Source organism: Elgaria multicarinata, chromosome 6 (assembly GCF_023053635.1).
Source record: "Elgaria multicarinata webbii isolate HBS135686 ecotype San Diego chromosome 6, rElgMul1.1.pri, whole genome shotgun sequence".
Classification (NCBI taxonomy): domain Eukaryota; kingdom Metazoa; phylum Chordata; class Lepidosauria; order Squamata; family Anguidae; genus Elgaria; species Elgaria multicarinata.
Window position 1 is genome coordinate 95,788,560 of NC_086176.1, and position 20,354 is coordinate 95,808,913.

At 38.5% G+C, this 20,354-nt stretch overlaps 1 protein-coding gene across 1 annotated transcript in view; it reads left to right on the forward strand.

The window, feature by feature from the left end:
• HCN1 (hyperpolarization activated cyclic nucleotide gated potassium channel 1) overlaps nt 1–20,354 on the forward strand; it is a 243,205-nt gene that overhangs the window by 28,575 nt on the left and 194,276 nt on the right. The window contains exon 2 of the mRNA XM_063128088.1: nt 18,913–19,336. Coding sequence (XP_062984158.1) covers nt 18,913–19,336 — 424 coding nt within the window. The remainder of the gene's footprint in view (nt 1–18,912; nt 19,337–20,354) is intronic.

Below are 20,354 nucleotides of genomic sequence, written 5' to 3' on the forward strand. Positions count from 1 at the left end.
TATCTGGTTATTATTAGAAGGAAAGAAAAATGTTTGAACATGATGGTAAATCGACCAGAGAAGCACCAAAATGATAAAAATGTAAATATTAAGGCTGCAATGCTATACCCAATTACCTGGGACTAAGCCCCATTGAACTTAGTAGGGCTTGCTTCTGAGCAGAGATGTGTAGGATTGTGCTGCAAGATGAGCAACTGGCAGAATAATTGCAATATTTGTTAATAGCTAAGAGCATTGTAGCTCAATACGTTAATAGCTAAGAGCATTGGCTCAATACATTTCCATTTTTATTAGGTTTTCATTTTAATTTTTGTTGTATCAATACCATTTCTATTACTATCTGTAAAAGGGGCCTTATTAGAATATTAGCTCTCTTTGCTTTTCTGTGTGTCGTGCTATGGTGATATTCTATTCAACACACTGTCCTGAGAGAAGGATTTTTTAAAAATAAAATATTTTAAGTCAACTAGCCATTTGATTTAATCAATTGATCCATTCAAAATGTAAAATTGGATTAAAAGTGCAGTAACTTTCAACTCCAAGACATAAAGGGAAATTTTAGTTCTTAGGAATAAAGTTATTTATCAATGAAATGAACAGGAAGACCAGCATTGGGTCACAAGTGATGGTGACCTAAGTTTCTTTGAGTGCTTATTTTAAGAGCAGCTTATCAGTACTTGCAGCTATGGACAACTTTTGTGAAGGGAAACACTTTCCATTGTCACCTTTAGCCTGTACTTCATGTGTCTGAAGCAGAAAGACAGCTGTTGCAGTGCTGCATAAAGTCATTAAGGAACTGGGAATACTTTGAACTCTCAGGGATAAGAGAGAATTTTTGTTCCAAAAGATTTCAAAGAGTGTTGCCTGCAGAAAACGTTTGCTAAAATGTATGTTGTGCTAGTTGAAAAGAATAGTGTAAAATAGCTCTCCTTTCCTGATGGTTCCACACATGCATATGATATTATGGTTGTTATCTGCCACACAAAAGAATTTAAAATAATATGGGTATTCAATAATATCATTCAATGCATCTTGTATTTTGCACAGAACACAGAGAATTGTTAAGCCAATATTAGTTGGACATGACAGGTACTTATGTAGTTGTGAGGGTTTACAGAGTGATGAGCCCAAATCAAGTGGTGGCAAAAAAATATATGCATATTTTCTGGCATGCCTCTTACATGTGACAATTTCAGATGAATGGCTTCCTACCTTGTAATGAGGCAGAACAGAGCCTAGGCGGAAAACTATTATGTAGAAAGTGAACACATGGTCCTTGGACGCACTGAAAAATTGGAAGGAACATTATATTTGTCTCTTTACGTTTGGCTCTTTGCATGGGTCACATATGCATGAGATTGGACTGTACAGATATTCATCTAATCAGAATACTGAGCTTTGGATTTGTTTGTAGGTTCTCTCCCTCAAATATTTAAATATCTTTCTCTGTTGTTGTTGTTGTTATTATTATTATTATTATTATTATTATTATTATTATTATTATTATTGCACCATCTATGTACATGGTGCTGTACAGCGTAAAACAGTAAATAGCAAGACCCTGCCGCATAGGCTTACATTCTATTAAAATCATAGTAGAGCAATAAGGAGGGGAAGAGAATGCAAACAGGCACTGGGTAGGGTAAACAGGCGCAGGGTAGGGTAAAACTAACAGTATAACAGTATAAAGTCCAAACAGCATCAAGTTGTAAAAGCTTTAGGAAAAAGAAACGTTTTTAGCTGAGCTTTAAAAGCTGCGATTGAACTTGTGGATCTCAGATGTTCTGAGATGTAAAAAAAATATCAGATTATGAACTGTGACTCTAATAAGATGTTAAAATGGACCAGATAGTATTTTATAAATTAGCAAACCAAATTCTGCTATGACTTTCCTTTTACAAACATACTTGTATGCATGAGCATTTATTGAGATAAGTTCATGCTTGGTCAGCTTCTACTTAGCTGACTTCTTTATCATCATCCTCCAGTAGAATTGAAGCTGATACTATGTTATGCCCTTTTCTGCAAGCAGAGAATTAACTGAGAAAAACAAGTTGTATAAATTTGGATTCTTCAGGCATTAGTTAAAATTTCCAATAAACTGACTAACCAGTAAATGCATGAATAAGAAGGAAAAATAAGCTGTGTGCAAATACGTTCTAAGAAATAATGTTTTGTTCAAGTAAATGCAGCACATGGCTGACCAAGGCCAATTCTACACTTATTGTGATTTTCTAAATGATTCATGAGTTGTTTCCCTAGTTCCATTTCCAGTCAATCATTGCTATTTTGAAAAAGAAGAAAATTAACAGAAGCATTTACAAATCTGAGATCAGTGCTTAGCTTTAGGGATAAATATTTCAAAATGGAAGCTAAATGCTTAGGCAATCATGATATTTGTAAAGTTAAAGCTTGCAAGGTTGAATTGATAACCATTGAGTCCCTTATTCTGTACTCTGGTGTGCTTTAAAGGAAATAGTGGGCAGAATTCCAGATGTGTCTCATTTGTCTTGATTTTTACAATATAATTATTAGATAGAAATTCTAATAGCAGAAATAACATACAGAGGCTATGAGCACCCAGCATAAACAGATTAAAAATCTGTTCTGCCCAATCACAGGAGAGCTGGATCAGCCCCTACTTTTAGCAATATTGAGGAACATTGTCCTGAGCGGCTTGCCTCTCTGCTTGCTGAATGGGCTGTTCTGAGCATTTGCATCTTTTGAACATACTCATTATGCACTCAGGAAGCCACAGAGCTTTCAGGGTACCACAACAGCCCAGGCAAGCACATCAGTGGACACGCCATCCTTGGAAAGGGAGTAACAAGTAGAGGGTGACTTGTGAGGCTACAAGAATTGTCAGAAGGGACCCCTCTATCCCTCCTTGTTCTCTAACTAGAATTCAGTGCTTTGAAATGGGCATCTAACAGGAATGTTGGGAGAGGTGGGGTTCAATGCAGGGAATCAGTGCCCTCTTGCCTGTATTATAGCATTACAGCTTTGGCTATTGGGCAGTATAAAAATGCAATAAATAAATAAATAAAATAAATAGCACCATATCTGGATTATACCAACATTTTACTCTTACGCACATGTCCATCTCAGAGTCCAATACTTCCTGAATCCTCACCTTCATCTCCGCTCCCTTAATGATAAGTGGTGGAGGAGCTAGAGGAGATTTAGGGATCCTGTATAGAGCTGTCCTTTGAATGCTGCCTGATACCTTTGTCCTATTTTCCTGGCTCACGTTGCTGCTGAATGCTGCTTCCTCTCCCCATGCCCTTCTGCTTGAAGTTTTCAATTTTCTTGCAAACTGTTTGATAGTGACACACATCTATCTGTGTACATGTTGAAAAGACTAGGTTTTCCCCCACAATAAACTACCATCTACAATCTAATAGCAACTTCTCAAACTGTAAAATGTACAGATACCAGAGTAAAACACACACATGTATGTGTCACAGCTACTGAGAGAGGCATAGGAGAAGACAAGAAAGAAAGAAAGAAAGAAAGAAAGAAAGAAAGAAAGAAAGAAAGAAAGAAAACCCTGTGTGCCAAAGTCATTTAGGAATTTGATGTGTTTCTGCCTGGAGCCTGTTGACGCAGGAAGAGTAATTTTTCCTTAAACCGAATGGGAGGTAGATAGACATTTGGTGACATTTTGCTCTAGATTGTTTGGTTGTTCAAGACAGAGAGGGAGAGAATTCATATTTGAGCTACCCAAAGGCAAATTGTGCCAATCTTCTGCTCTCTCCCCCCCCCCCCCCCCCGCCCTCCGGTAAGACTCTATTGCAGATAACAGGACTATATCTACATAAGTCTGGGCATAGACTGAGAGTTGCTGCAGGGACCACAGATAGGCTGCTAAAGTCAGAATGTAAAGAAAAATGCAACACGCAAGGTTTCAGAGTGAAGAGTACTCCTTTTCAGAATGCTGTGCTCCATATGCATTCAGCTGTGAAATAATTTGATCAATAGGGAAGGACAGTATAATACTAACAAACCCCCAGAAATAATTTGAATGTCAGTGCAGATGAACAAATATGACATTTTACCAGTTCCTTTTCTTTCAGTGTGGTATTGCGATAATAGGCCTACATTCCTCAAAAATGCAAGTTTTTAAAGTAGAAAATCGTTAGATGATAATACATCTTTCCCAGTATATTTCCCAATAGCAGTAGTTGTGAAGTAGCAAGACATGCCTCAGAGTTTGATGATGCTTCATTGGGCACGTGTGTTTGGCAATGTTTCCATGGTATTTATTGCTCAGTGGGGTGGGGCTAGGGATCCCATTAACTTCAAGTTGGTAGGCAGTGTGTGTTTTTCTCAGGCCAGCAAGAAACACAAATTTTGTGGAATGCCAACAGAGAGAAAGCAAGAGGTTTGCTTTGATCTAACAATAGGGTAAAACAATTTGGGCTTCTGATCTAGTGAATGATGCTTGTCAAGTGCAAGAATTTTATTTCAAAAAAGGATTAGAACTGTTGTCCATGTGAGCTAGGTTAGCTAAGTGTCCTACTGAATGGAAGACAGTCTCCTATTTTAACTTGTACTGTGCAAGTCTGGTTTAAAGATAAAGAACCATAAGAAGGGAGAACAGCAGGTGTCTTGAAGTTGTCCATCAACATTTAATGCTTGGACAGCAGATTGAGCAGGTACCTGGTTTCAGTTTTCCCCTTTATTTATTTCATTTTATACCACCCCATAGCCAAAGCTCTCTGGTTTACATAAAAAATCATTAAAAATACATTATAGTGAGATATATTGTAGATCTACTTGAAGTATAATAATTATTTCTAAATGTTCATCTATTCATATTCATTAATACATGCAAAAACTATGCACATCTTTTCCTTCTTTCATCCTCTTGTTTTTGACGTTGCATAAGTGACCAACTTAATATGAGCGAATGTAGCAGACTGACTAAATGGCTGAGTCAGAAAGTCTGTAGTTCAAATTTCACCTCTTCCATGAACTCATAATGGTCATTATCTCTCAGCCTAGACAGTATGGGGATATTGCAACCTCTATAATATGGGGATAATAGTACTTGCATATCATAGTTGAGTGTTGTAAAGGTTATTTAGACACCTCATTAGCATTTTGAAACTCTGAAGCAATATATTAATGGAGAAAAGGGTGACCCAGGTGGTTACCAGGATGAGAAGGGACCAAGAGGCTCCATGGCATTGCCAATCTCCAAAAGAAGAAGGGTAAGAACCAAAGTAGACGATAACCATTGCTTTTCACCAAGTTCATGGTGACAATCTAAGGCACCTCATGGCCTAATCCCTACACTCAGCAGAGAGAAGCAGTTGACCCTATTTTTTGTCTTTCACAGATGAAAAGCAGTTTGAAAATATTTGTATTGCAGTTACAGGCCGTGAAAACATTCTTCTTCCAAACTGCTTTTAATTACGGATGGTAGTGTTCTGTATTACAGTGTCTGCTATTTTTAATGTTTCATTTTTTTTAGTTGCTATTGATTGATTTTTGTCAGAATGTGTCTTGTTTTGAACTTCTGCAGCAACGGTATTTTTAATGAATTAAAATTGTGTACAGCTTGGGTTTTTTATTATACATTATTGGTTAATTTTATGGGATTGAAGTATCAGCTGTTCTGAGAGGAGGGGACTTCACCTGTCTCCTTCCCCCCTTCCTACCAGCCCCCTGAAAATGCTTCACAGAGTCAGAAGACCCTGCTGAATGCGGTGAGCTATGGCATGGAGAAGAGGTGGGATTTCCAAAAGTTGGGTGATACAATACTGTATACAGTTCTGATCACCACACCTAAGAAAAGATATTATAGAGGTGGAAAAAGTGCAGAAAAGTCAACGATTGAGGGAAGGTTACAATAGCTGGGATTGTTTAGCTTGGAAAAAAGAAGGCTAAGGGAAAACATGACAGAAGTGGAGAACCCAGAGTCATCCCATGAAGCTGATTGATGGAAGATTCAGGACAAATAAAAGGAAGTACTTCTTCACACATTATGGAAATTATGGAATTCACTACCACAAGATGTAGTGATGGCCACCAATTTGGATGGCTTTAAAAGGGGGTTGGATAAATTCCTGGAGAAGAATTCTGTCAATGGCTACTAGCCCTGATGGTTATGTGCTAACTCCAGTATCCAAGGCACTAACCCTGTGTGCACCAGTTGCTGGGGAACATGGGTGGGAGGGTGCTGTTCCATCATGTCCTGCTTTGTTGGTCCCTGGTCGACAGCTGTTTGGACACTGTGTGAACAGAGTGCTGACTAGATGGACCCTCGGTCTGATCCAGCATGGACCTACTTATGTTTTAATGGTGATGGGACCTTCCACATAGTCTTAATATGTTGTGAGCTGCTTTGGGGTGGCTTGCCTAGTGAAACAGCATGCAAATATTGAAATGGTTTTTTCTAAAACGCTAAGCAGTATTTATAAGAGGAGAAGGAGAAGATTAAAAGATGTGGCCACTCACTTTTTTTGAGCCTATGAGCTGGATTGTTACGAAAGAGTTTTGAATTCATACTTGCACTCACATTTCTGCTCAATGTGCAGTTGATGTTTGAGTCCTCAGAAGCAGCTCATTTTAATTTGCCATGAATCTTTACTTTCGTAATCAAGAGCTTGACCTAATCTCATGGCACCTCATTATGATTATTTAAGCCCCAAGGAATATCTGAATCCAAATGAGGAAGGATTCAAATTGTGCAATATTTACAACACACTGCACCTGCTAAACCTCACCAGGGGCCGTGATGAATGACAAATATTTCTATGACCTGGCCCTTCAGAGTCCAGAATAATGGCTGAATAGTAGCCTTGAGTTGTTCCAAAGTGTCTTGGTGCAAAACTTGTGTTCCGGGTTTAATTCAAATGGGACTACTAATCAGGTCTTGATCTGTGGAATTTGAGCCTGTGAACCATGCAAGGCCCTCACACCTTTAATTAGAAAGTGGTCTTGAGCCCCGTGGTGTTCCTAGAAAGTGACTCCTCTATATCTTCATACTGTATGCTGAATATGACGTGATGATGAATAAAACTATAAACCTGGAGCCATCTTCAATACTCATATTGAAAATGCTTTCCATTTGTTTAGGATATTTGCTTATTTAGATCATAAACTGACTCAACAGCTGTTGCTTCAAGGATTAGCAAACTATTTGTGATTCTTATTTATATTAATACATTTATATCTTACTTTCCATCATGGAATTCAAAGTAATATACATGGGGTTGCCAGGCAGTCTTCCATCCAGACATCAAGGTGGATTGATTTAAATCAAGACAATTTAAACCACTGATATATAGCTCTTACTCCCAGCTAAGTCAATATAGGATTCCAGAATACGGGAAGATGCACAAGGGACAATTTTGTCTTGACTTTTTCTTTCCAGTGTTACTCCTTCCTGCTTCACTCTGTATCTTGGCCCAGTTTAGCCCTCACAAAAAACAAAGTAGCAAAATGCCCATGACTGATAGGTCAAATCAAAGTTTGAGAGTTATCAGGCAGGAAAACAACCCAATTTGATTTTTTCTAATATATATGAATTCCTTTTAAGCACTGAGTTCTTTTTAATTCTTTTAAGCATTGTTCCAACCTGCTAAATTGTCTTACTGCCTTACCTAACCTGTGTCTTTGCAAATGTGACTTTAGTTGGAAAACCCAAAAACCCAGAACTTTCAGGAAGCAAGAACTGTTATTTAGGCTGAACTGAGCCATTTTCATGACATGAAAAAACTGAAATTAATGTCCATGTTTGATTGGTAGGGGACTTCATTTTTATGAGACTGTAAGTGTAGGTTTTATTTTTGGGCGCAAAGATTACTGCAGACGCTGACTGCAGCCAGGGAATCAGAAGATGTTTACTTCTTGGGAGGAGAGCAATGACAAATCTTGATAAAATAGTTAAGAGCAGAGACACCACACTGACAACAAAGGTCCGCATAGTTAAAGCAATGGTATTCCCCGTAGTAACCTATGGCTGCGAGAGCTGGACCATAAGGAAGGCTGAGCGAAGGAAGATAGATGCTTTTGAACTGTAGTGTTGGAGGAAAATTCTGAGAGTGCCTTGGACTGCAAGAAGATCAAACCAGTCCATACTCCAGGAAATAAAGCCAGACTGCTCACTTGAGGGAATGGTATTAAAGGCAAAACTGAAGTACTTTGGCCACATAATGAGAAGACAGGATACCCTGGAGAAGATGCTGATGCTAGGGAAAGTGGAAGGCAAAAGGAAGAGGGGCTGACCAAGGGCAAGATGGATGGATGATATTCTGGAGGTGACAGACTTGACCTTGGGGGAGCTAGGGGTGGCAATGGCCGACAGAAAGCTCTGGCGTGGGCTGGTCCATGAAGTCACGAAGAGTCGGAAACGACTGAACGAATAAACAAGTGTAGGTTTAGCATGTTTATTTTGAGATTTAATTGAACAATACAATTTTTAAACTTAGAAAGAAATGTAGTATTTTATTTTCTCTCCCATCAACACAGCATCATTGTGAGTCCAGATTTTAATATTCCCTTTTTACAATTGGGAAAGCAAGGCTAAGAGAGAAAGCAATTTACCCAAAGCAAGTAGTCTGTTCATGTCTCATAAGAGGCTTGAATTAGTTTTGAGCTCCAAAATGTTGTCTACTCTGTCTTCTCAACACAATCATAGCTCTAAATTATATACCTTTTCAAAGTATTTTCTTCTATACCTTGGTCAAAAGTCATGTATAAGTGTAAGGCTGCAATCCTATACCCAATTGTCTTGGAATAAGGGTCATTAAACTCAATGGGAATTATTTCTGAGTAGTACGTATAGGATTGCACTGTAAAAAGGCACAGACATTACTGAGGTAATGAATATGGAAGGCTTTAAAGCACTACAAAAATGTGCTTTTTAATGATTAATCTAAGATCTGAAAGATCATTTTCCCACTATAAAACTATTTGACTGGGACAAGAAATTGGCTCAATTCTTTCTATGCTTTGAGTTTTAAATGTAAAGTTTGGGCTTTCTGAAAAACAACAACATTATAGGAAATTGTTCTGACAACCTTCCTGCTTGTGTTTAAAACAACCCACACACACACACATACACACTTCACTAATGTGAAGTGTTTTGTATTAATATAATGCTTCTTGGGGTTCTTCAACTTTTCACACTGCAGTGAACTTAATAGCATCAATTATGTGATATTTGTAAAGTCCTTGAACTTTGATAGGCAATGATTTCACATTACCTATGAGTGGCATTGGTTGCTAATGAGTTGTACAAATGCAGGTGAGTTGCACTACTGTGTTTGCACATATAGTGTTTGAAATGGAGATTTGCACATTTTCCTTCATGGGAGATCATCTTTTGAGTGAATGCTGCACTAAAATTCATGAAATGCAGAAAGGTTGTACAACTGCCTTGAGGCTGTCTGGCATAGTAATATAGGTTATGATGGTGTGCCAGCACTGCAAATAATTCATCCATTTGAGGTCCTGTTTTTTAAAGAGGTAGTTTGTCTTCAACATATTTAAAATGGCTGAAATTCACCTGGCTCCATTACAAATGCCTCCCATCAAGCTGTGTGTTTAATTTTCAATTCCTTTGTGCAGTATTTTCAGTAGTTCAGAAATACTTTTTGTTCATTCAGGTTACTGTAATGAGTGAATGTGTCCATAGGTAATGCGGTTTCATTTCCGTGGACATTCTCCTAATTTGGCATTGCTGATGTTACAATTGCTGCCTTTTCCATTTGTTATTCTTTGTGTGTATTGATGATGTCACATTTTATGATTTGTAGTTGTCATTTTATTGTAAAGTGCTTAAAATACACTACTTGGGTATAGCAAAGCAGGGTAGAAATTACTTAAATTAAAACAAAACAATATGGCCCATGTACCTGGTGCAAGGACGGGCACTTTATTCTGCCTACCTAGGTGCTTTCTTGGGCCTTTTCTACACCTGCCTTTTCCCCCCTGGGATTGTCCTGGGATCATCCCTGTGCATCCACATGAAACACAGGGAATCCCAGGAGCAGGCAGGGACAATCCCTCAATTTTCCTGAGATAATCCTTAGGTGTAGAAAGGGCCTAGGACTGGGTGAAGGTTATCTTCTATGCCACTGGAGCCAAATCATATTGACAGATCATAGTATATTTACAAATGAAATATGCCATTATTATATATGCCAAGAAGTGCACCAGACATACGATATTTTTCAATCCATCTATGTAACATTCATGATGACCACATCCAATTATGTGGAAGAGTGTTCCACTGAGCATAGGTGCTGCACTTCCACAGCAGATAAGAGATATATTCCCCATGTTGTATGGGCTGCAGACTGGGAGCCTAGAAGCCACCAACCTATTAAAAATTCTTTTTTTATGGGTGTGGGGTATATATTTCTTGTCTATCCCTCATCAAACATATTCTGCTGCATTTGCATTTGGAGAGAATCCAAGAGTGAGTTTCATTAGGCTGCCAAAGTGTTCACGATTAACAGCAGGCACCGGTTCATTTTTATGTAAACACATTGATGGGTTTTGACAGGAAGGGTGGGAAAAATCCACTAAATGCCACCTATCCTTTCAAATGTGCCATTGAATGATCAGCTCATTCTTTAGCACAATGCTGAATTTATTCTATATGCCAGTCATAGGGAAGGAAGAATGGCAGAATTTGAACATGTTTATATAAAGGATGTTCTCAATAGTAGGAATTCTCAGCCTTTGTCATAATGAGCCTTCCTCATTTATATATAAGCAAGGTGTGTGTTACTCAATTGTGTTATATAAGCACTGAGTTTTAGAATTGGTTCAGAATTCAAAATCCAGGCATTCATTTTTACATATTCAATTTAGCTTTGCCAGAATGAGGCTTGAGTCAAGAAAAGCAACTTACAGTTTTCATGTTACCCATGAATACCAAGTCTCAGTTTTGTTTTGTTTTTAAAAAGAGTTTCTACTTCTTAAGCTTTACATAACTCACTGATTTGTTCATACCACCTTTCAGTCCCTATTTGGCCCAAAGGAAGACCCCCAACATAGAACATAAGCTTTAAAAACAATTACATAGAATACCATTAAAAAAAAATTAATTAAATCATCAGATTGATCAGCAATAAAAATGAAAGAGATCATCAAATCAATAATAAAAACAGAAATGAGCAGTAGAATACAATCTGTCAATAAGTCTGCTCATTCAATGGCCTTTTGAAAAAGATGGTCATTGCTAAAAGCCAGCACCAAATGTGCATTGCAAGCATCTCTTGAGGACATTCTGAAGGACTACCATTATCAAGAGAGTCCAGCACCCTTTAAAACACAATCCTATACTGATCTAGGATTGAATTGCATGGGGCTAACGACTAGATAAGTGGGTATCGGTCACTTTGGTTTGGTCCACTCATGCAGCAGAATAAGGTGGTGGAATCCAGAGGTGACTGTACCATACTGTTTCTGACATGGTGGGGGATGCTACTTCTTTCTTTTCGCATGTACAGATCACAAAAGAAGAGGACATGTGTTGGGGAAAAAGGAGGATATGGATTTGCATTAAATTTGTATATGCTAATATATAGAGACATAATTGCTCTAAATTAAATAGAATACAATACATCTATTTCATGTATTGGGGACAACTGACCAGGTGGCCCGTGTATGCCTGCTGCTCAGCCTGCTGTCTGAGTGCTATGTCTTCCTCTGGACTTCGACTTCAAAGAAGGGACACCTTCAAATAGAGGATTTTCCTCTATTCGGTAGGACACATGGCAACCATACACATAAGGAAGAATCTATCCCTGTCCACTCCCTGTTGTACTAGTTTGCTTATGTTATTTAATTAGCTTTAAAAAAGGTGAGCATTAATAAATGTGATTCCACGGCCCATAGTCTGCCACCTCAAGATGCTTGCACTTCATTCTGCTGAGGCCTTTATTTTGCTTCTGAAGTTTGTGGCACTCAAAGAGGGGCAATACAACAATACAGAAGGCAGCAGTTGGAATTGACAAGATAGAATAATGCTGACCAGCACACAACTGCTAAAACATTAAATGATATCAAAAGAACTGAGGTGGTAAACAGACATTTTATATAACATAGGTGAACAAACATTTTATATAACTTCTCATATATCAAACTTAAGAATATAATGATAGTTTACAAAAACCAAACAAATTGTTTTTCAATAATCAAGCAGAAATAGCTTACAAAACTAAACAAATTGTTAACAATAACCGAGTGTTAAGTTGTCGTGATATTCTGACTCTGAGGAAGCAGTTGCAAAACAGGTGGAAGAAGCCGGAGTCCTGTAGCTTAGTTATTGTGAACTATTCAGTTATCACTCTGTTTTTGTAAACCATTTGTGCTCAGTTATTGTTAACAATTTGTCTAGTTTCATAAACTATTTATGCCTGATTATTGCAAAATAATTTGTTTGGCTTTTGTAAACTATCGTATTCCTATGTTTGATATATGATAAGTTATATAAAATATTTGTTCACCTATGATAAGTTAAATAAAATGTCTGTTTACCAACCCTGTTCTACTCAAAGAAGGGCTCCTTTAAGAATGCCTATTATTATTATTGTTGTTGTTGTTGCTGTTGCACTTTTATGCCACACTTTAGCCAAAAAGGCTCTCAAGGCGGCTTAGAAAAATATTTCTTAAGACAGTCCCTGCCCACAGGCTTACACTGTAAAAAAAAAAAACCTGACACAAAAGGAAAGGGGACTGGGAGGATGGAGGGGGGGGGGGAAGAAGCAAATTCAGGCAGTAGATTCATCTACACCAAGCAGGATATTCCACTAAGAAAGTGGTATATAAAAGGCAGGAGCCACACTACTGCTTTATGTTGGTACTGAAGTGCACTGACAACTGTTGGAGCCCATGATGCATCTACACCAAGCAGGATATAACACTATGAAAGTGGTATGAAATCAGTATATGGTATGTGTCATGGGCGCCAACAGTTTCCAGGGCACTTCAATACCGCTATAAAGCAGTAGTGTGGTGCCTCCCTTTTATATACACCGCTTTCATAGTGGAATATCCTGCTTGGTGTAGATGAGCCTTTAGTGGCAAAGTTCAGCAGCTGCTTCCTCTCCATCTCCCTCTAATAGCCTCATAGATCCAGGCATGATGGAGGGATGCCTGACTGCCTGTTCCTTTCCCTCTGATGGCCTCAGCAGCGACAGTTGGTAGCAGGAGGGAGGGGGCTCTCAGCTAAGATATTTATGAATATCTTAGAGGCAAATTTCAGTGACTGATAACAAAAAAATATTAGTGTCGTGTTGAAAATTTATCCCCCCTTTTTTTTCTCAACCATTGTCTTTTAATTTGATAGAAAAAATACTTTTGAAAAGTAGTTCAATAAAGAAAATCATTTTGGACAAATCCTTATGGGCTGGATTTGGGTTTCTGGTGTTTCCCTTCCTTATGAGGTGACCAAGGAGTGCACACAAGGGTCCTGTTTTTCATTGTACGGACATCTCTCTGGCAGCCTATACCTTCCTCAGCTTCTTACACTCCAGTTAAAGCCCAGGGGAAGAAGTCATGAGGTAATTCTTCCAATACGGTATTTTCAGATCAGGAAGCGCAGGCAACTTAGGAGGCTGCAAAGGCATGGAGAGTTGTGTAATAGAAAGAAAGCTTGCGGAAACCACACTTGGTCCCTTACAATAATTAGGAAAGGTAAAAACAACAACACAAAGATAACTTATAAAATGCCCAGAGAATGAGACTGAACAATGGAAGCCTCTTTTATGGGGAAAGAAAGCTTTCAGGAAATTGAAGATCAGTGTTTGCCCAACACTCGCCCCACGTCTTTCCTGGAGCTAGACACAACACTGTTTCCATCACACGTACATTGTAGTGGATGCAGCATAGCGGCCAGCCTGCCAACACAGTTGATGCTGTTGCCACTTGCAGTGGTAGCATAAAAAACAAACAATCAGAAACTCTTACAAAAAGGAAAGAAACTGTGCTACTACCCCTACCAGGGGTGAGCTCTACCTGTGAGAAACTGTTGACATTTGGTGAAACTGACCCCCAGTTTCTCTGCCCTCAAAAGGTTGGAAAATGTTGAGAGGGCATTTGTGCACAGCTCTTAAAAAAATAAAATAATTCGGAGGGTTTAATCCCGACCCAATGTATGCCTCCCAGAGAGCTTTTCGATGAACAGGGATTACTGGTGGTGGAGACAACAACTAAAATTTACTCCTGGTTAAAAGATGATGCAATCAGCCCATTAATAAATACAATTTATAAGGTATGAGTTGCAGTCCTGGGCATGTTTTGCTTGAATAGTTACAAAGTAATTCAGTCCATTTATCTTCCGAATGCTTGCTGTGCCAGGTTGCTTTTACAGGTCTAAAACTGGCAGAGACAATGGCAGACAGAACCGAAGGTCCACAGGCTGTATCTGGTCTTTACCTTAGTCAACAGAGCTTGGTAGCTCTATGCTCTGGTAAGGAGACTCCACATGTTATGCAACAGACTTGATTTCTGTTGGTATACCTGTGATTCCCGCAGCAAATATAAAATGTAGATGACATAGCTGCCTATTTAAATTCCGGCTCAATCAGTTTTTCCAAGCATAAGCATTTAAAGCCACAGCTTTATCATTTATACTTCATATATTTTCTGCAGCAAACCCCAGTATATCTGCTACACTCATATTTGCTGCATCATGTTGAGTCACATTTCCTTTCAGGCTAATTCCATATGTGAATAAGCAGGAGGATTGTCTGGGTAAAAAGCTGTACTTGGTCAAATACTGATCATAGACCTTATGATGCAATGCCAAGATTGGTATATGTCATAGTCATTTATTTCAGATGAAATAGGTTGGATTTAGACAGATCTACACCAAGCAGGATATAGCACTATGAGAGTGGGATGAAAGCAGTATATACGAGGCAGGAGTCACACTACTGCTTTATAGCAGTATTGAAGTGCACTGACAAGTGTTGTGGCCCATGACACATACCATATACCACTTTCATAATGCTTTCGTACCACTTCCATAGTGCTATATCCTGCTTGGTGTGGCTCCTCCCTCTTATATACTGCTTTCATAGTGCTATATCCTGCTTGGTGTAGATCTGGGCAAAGACAGTCATGCTTGATTTCAGTGGAAAATGTTAGTCATGACTAACTTAAATCCCATCAATTTCAGTGGGAACAAAGTATAACTAACTTATCTTGAGGGTTATATATTATTTATAAACCCTTTTGTTCACTATACCAGTGAACTAGCAGAATAGCAGCGGGTCTTAACTATGAAAGTCAGCAAAGACCAAATTAACTTCAAGACAGAGTCTATTTAGTTTGGTACAAAAATAAAGTATTTTACTGATAGAAAATAACACAGTTTATGGCAATACAAATTTACACCAACATACTCACACACTTGGTCATACAGATTACAGCAGGGCTCACAACAGCAGAGAGAGAATATTTTAATCTGGTTACAAAGCTCCAAAACTCTCTTTATATACACTTCCCTGAACAAATGATGAAACCACTAATTGGCAATGGCAAGACAATTAGACTTTTGCATCATCCCAATAATTCAATAAAGTCCACCTGCAAACTTGACCTTTAAGCTGATTGACTGATGCTGAGTCTTCAGTTTCTTCCAGGTTTTACAGGCTTGTACAAAGATATGGAAATCACAAAAAACCAGTCCTAATTCAGGACTCCAACACCCCTTCTTTTTTGGGTTTTCCACTATTTCACCACGTTACAACATTTGTACAGTTAATCACATTTTTAGCCCTGCCTGAAACCTAACGTTTCACAAATCTCCCAATGTTTGATGGCTCCTAACGGTTTTGTAAAGACGTCTGCCAAATTATTCTGGGACTCACAGTAGACTATGTGTTTTAAACTTTAACAGTCACTGGCTTCACCACTGGGACCTTAAAGTCCTTTATTGCTGGATCAGTCAAGTAACTTTACCACTCACCAGCACCATACTTAGCCTTTTTGTAAATCGCCACACAACTCTTGCTTCTTGGAACTTCCATGATTCTGGTTTACTTCCAAACATCAACATTCCAACGTTGCTTTTCTATCATTTGCACAGCCAATGCCAATTTGAATCACAATAGCACAAAAATTCTCATCTGACCTCTGCAGAAAAATTTCTCCAGTGCTCCAAGGTTCGAGATACCTTAAGATTCCCTTAGACACTCCAGGCTGAATTTGTTTTACTACATAGAATAAGCACAAAGAGTAAAGCATATGATTTCACAGTAGAGAAAATGACGTTAGAGTCCCTCCCTATCCTGACTAAATTCCTTGGCGACTAGTTTCTAAGAAACTCTGTTTACAAGCGGCTTGCTGTTAAAAACTTCTCCTCAGTGGCAAGTTAAAGACTTCTGTCCCGGAGGCAAAAAACTTCTTCTCCAAAAATCTTGTTGACTCGAAGACTAAGAATTAGGCTCACAGCTCATATTTCAAGCATGTATTCCAAGCCTATTGTCTTTGAGACCTGCGGGGGATCTGCACCTCCTCCTCCTGTTGCTCCCTGTCTTCTGGCTTGGTCTGAGTTGCTACAGGCGTTTGCCTGCTAGAAGAATCTAAATCTAGTAAAACTGACTGATTATCTCTTGAAGAAATATCTCCTTCTCCACCTTGGCTCCTGTCCAGGATAAACAAACCGTTTTTTAAACTGGCAGTCCCCTTCAGTTCTCCATGCCTGGAAATAAAACATTTCCCCTCCTCAAAGGAGACAGAGAACTTTTTCTCCATTAGATTTGACACACCTAAAAGAGAATGACTTAAGTTGGGAACAAAAATAGCATTAGCAAAGCTTTCGTTAAGGACAGGAATATGGCAAATTCCTTCTCCCTTCACTTCCTGCTTTGAGCCGTCAGCAAGGAAAATAAATCTGTTAGACGTGACTCTGAAGTCCAGGAAGCTTTCCATTCTAGTAGAAATAACGGAATTACAAGCTGAGTCTATCAGCCAAATAGCTGAGCTTCCGTTTCCTTCCTCCTTCGACATCTTGCTCACTCCGGCTGTAACGAGCTGTGCTGACTTCTTTGAACAAGAAGCATTTTTCCAGCGATGCTCAGAAACTTTCTCAGGTTGTAATCTCACTCTACAGTCAATTTTCTTATGTCCAATTTTGCCACATTTCCAGCAAACAATTGTTTTTTGTGGCTTGTGCTTTTTAGAAACTGAATAAGCAGATTCAGTCTCCTCCTTTTTCACAGTCCCGGTCTTAACCCCTTCAGAACCAGACCATTGTTGAAATGAGTCTGCCTTGCCGTTTGAGCTCACGGCTTCTCTCTTGGAATGTCTTTTCTGTTGTTCTTCTAATAATTTTCCGCACACATAATTCAGGGTTAAATCACGGACGGTTACTCCCTCTAGGGTAGTCACCAACACGTCCCAAGACGTTGGTAAGCTAGACAAAATAATAGAAGACTTCATTTCCTCTGAAAGAGTCAAGCCAGCCGATGCTAAACTTTGGAATATTTCTCTCAGCTCCTGCAAATGTTTGCCAATATCTCCAGATTCTTTTAGCATCGTCCTATACATTCTGCGTGTTAAATTTATTCGAGAACCTGCTGTATCTCTTACATATACTTCACGCAATTTTGTCCAGATCACATGAACAGCATCCTCTCTATTAACATAGAATAGCTGATCATTCCTCATACAGAGGATTATGTGGGTTTTAGCTTTCTCTGCATTTCGATTCCACTCTCTCAAATCAGCTGCACTTAAATCTTCACCGGGTGGGTCTGTAACCACTTCCCACAGCCCTTGGTTTCTTAAACTCATTTCAATCTTAAATGACCAAGTAATATAATTTGTGTCTGTGAGTTGTTCCATTTGTGTATTCATTCCTATTTGAAGTGCCATAACTGCTAATTGGTTGTTTTTTCAACCCTTTTGTTATTTGAATTTCCTTTTTGGGAACTGACCGGCTTAACAACCTCAGAATCCCTTTTCAAATTCAAAAATAGCCTTCTATCAGACAGCGTGTGACTTTGCAAGACAAAAGCTTTACAAAAAAGCCTCTTCCTTTGTCAAAATCCCAACGTTCTTTAGAAAAAGCAACGCTCCAGGGCAATTAGTCAACGCACGGCTTCTCTGTCTTATCAGGTCCTACTGTTTCTCTGTTAAGAACTAGAATTATGTCCAGACTGTTACTGGGCCCATAACCTCTTGAGGGTTATATATTATTTATAAACCCTTTTGTTCACTATACCAGTGAACTAGCAGAATAGCAGCGGGTCTTAACTATGAAAGTCAGCAAAGACCAAATTAACTTCAAGACAGAGTCTATTTAGTTTGGTACAAAAATAAAGTATTTTACTGATAGAAAATAACACAGTTTATGGCAATACAAATTTACACCAACATACTCACACACTTGGTCATACAGATTACAGCAGGGCTCACAACAGCAGAGAGAGAATATTTTAATCTGGTTACAAAGCTCCAAAACTCTCTTTATATACACTTCCCTGAACAAATGATGAAACCACTAATTGGCAATGGCAAGACAATTAGACTTTTGCATCATCCCAATAATTCAATAAAGTCCACCTGCAAACTTGACCTTTAAGCTGATTGACTGATGCTGAGTCTTCAGTTTCTTCCAGGTTTTACAGGCTTGTACAAAGATATGGAAATCACAAAAAACCAGTCCTAATTCAGGACTCCAACAACTTAATCTTTATCCAATCCAATATTTTTTTCATCAGCACATGCAGTATAAGAGAAGTACACTAGAATAATTATTTTCCCTTAATCCTCTTATTCTCTGTTGTCAAGACAGCATATTAATGGAATTATCAGTATTACAATCAGTTCTCTTGTAACTTTAAAAATCTTGGCATAAAACATAATTAAATGCCTAAAATAAATTAACTGCGCAACTTTATTTTGTTCAATAATTGTGTTTTCTATTTCTCTTAGGTTTTACTGGGACTTAATAATGCTTATAATGATGGTTGGAAATCTTGTCATCATACCTGTTGGAATCACATTCTTCACAGAGCAGACAACAACACCATGGATTATTTTCAATGTAGCATCAGATACTGTGTTTCTGTTCGACCTGATCATGAACTTTAGAACTGGCACTGTTAATGAGGACAGTTCTGAGATAATACTGGACCCCAAAGTCATCAAGATGAATTATCTAAAGAGCTGGTTCGTGGTTGACTTCATCTCATCAATACCAGTGGATTATATCTTTCTCATTGTAGAAAAAGGAATGGATTCAGAAGTCTACAAGACAGCTAGAGCTCTTCGCATTGTGAGGTTCACAAAAATCCTCAGTCTGTTGCGTTTATTACGACTTTCAAGATTAATAAGATACATTCACCAGTGGGAAGAGGTAAGTTTCTCTTTTATATAGTTATTCATCCATCTCATACTTATAAATAAATAAATGTGCTGAGATTCTTGTCAATTACTGTTTCTTTTGTACTACAATATTGTGTAGTACAACACTATTGAAAACTAAGTAGCACTTCAGCATAAACGTATTCATGTTATGGGAGGAGGGGAACTTCTCCAGAAAGCCTGCCATGAACAAATGAACATTCTTCATCAGAAGAACTGACATAATACTAGTACTATAATACATTCATGCCACTATTGCAGTAGCAAATATCCTATTGTATGATGGTTGTAATTTTTCCATGATCAGTATGAACTTGTATTCATGATGCATGTGTGTGTTGAAGTAGCAGTCCTATATAAGTGGGTAACACTGTCATTCGGCTTTTCTCAGTGATTTCTCGTGAACCTTCTGCTTTAAATTATCTGCATATAGGATTCTGAACAAGCCACAGTGGTACACAGTTGCCTCACTGTTACTGTGATTAATCCTTGGGAAAATCTAGCAGGAGCAGGAAAATCTTTCCATCAATATACAGGCATTGGCAGATAGAAAGGACAATTGATGGCACATGAAATGTAATTAAATGTTTGCCATCAGCTCTAATGATGAGACAAGATTTAGTGAAGGACTTGAGTGAGAAGGCTCACCCCAGTTTATTAATTTAACTAAATCTAGTTACAGACATGATTCTTCCCCCACCTCATCCCCAAATCTCAACAATGCAGAGAATTCAGTATCTACCTATGGAAGTGGTGTTTTTTTTCAGGGTAGTGGGTTGCAGGAAAGGGTTTGTATGGTTATTTTATTTCTCTGTTGATGTTGTTATGCTATGACTGGGTTGCATGACACAATACACCATGGTGGGTTATGGGCCTTATTCATTTCAGAATGACTTGTCGTGTTGTCTGAACCCACTTAGAATGCCTTGGACGTAGTTATCGAAACATGTTGCAGGGTTTGGACAACGTGACAAGCCACTCTGAAACAACTATGGCTCACAACCTATGCG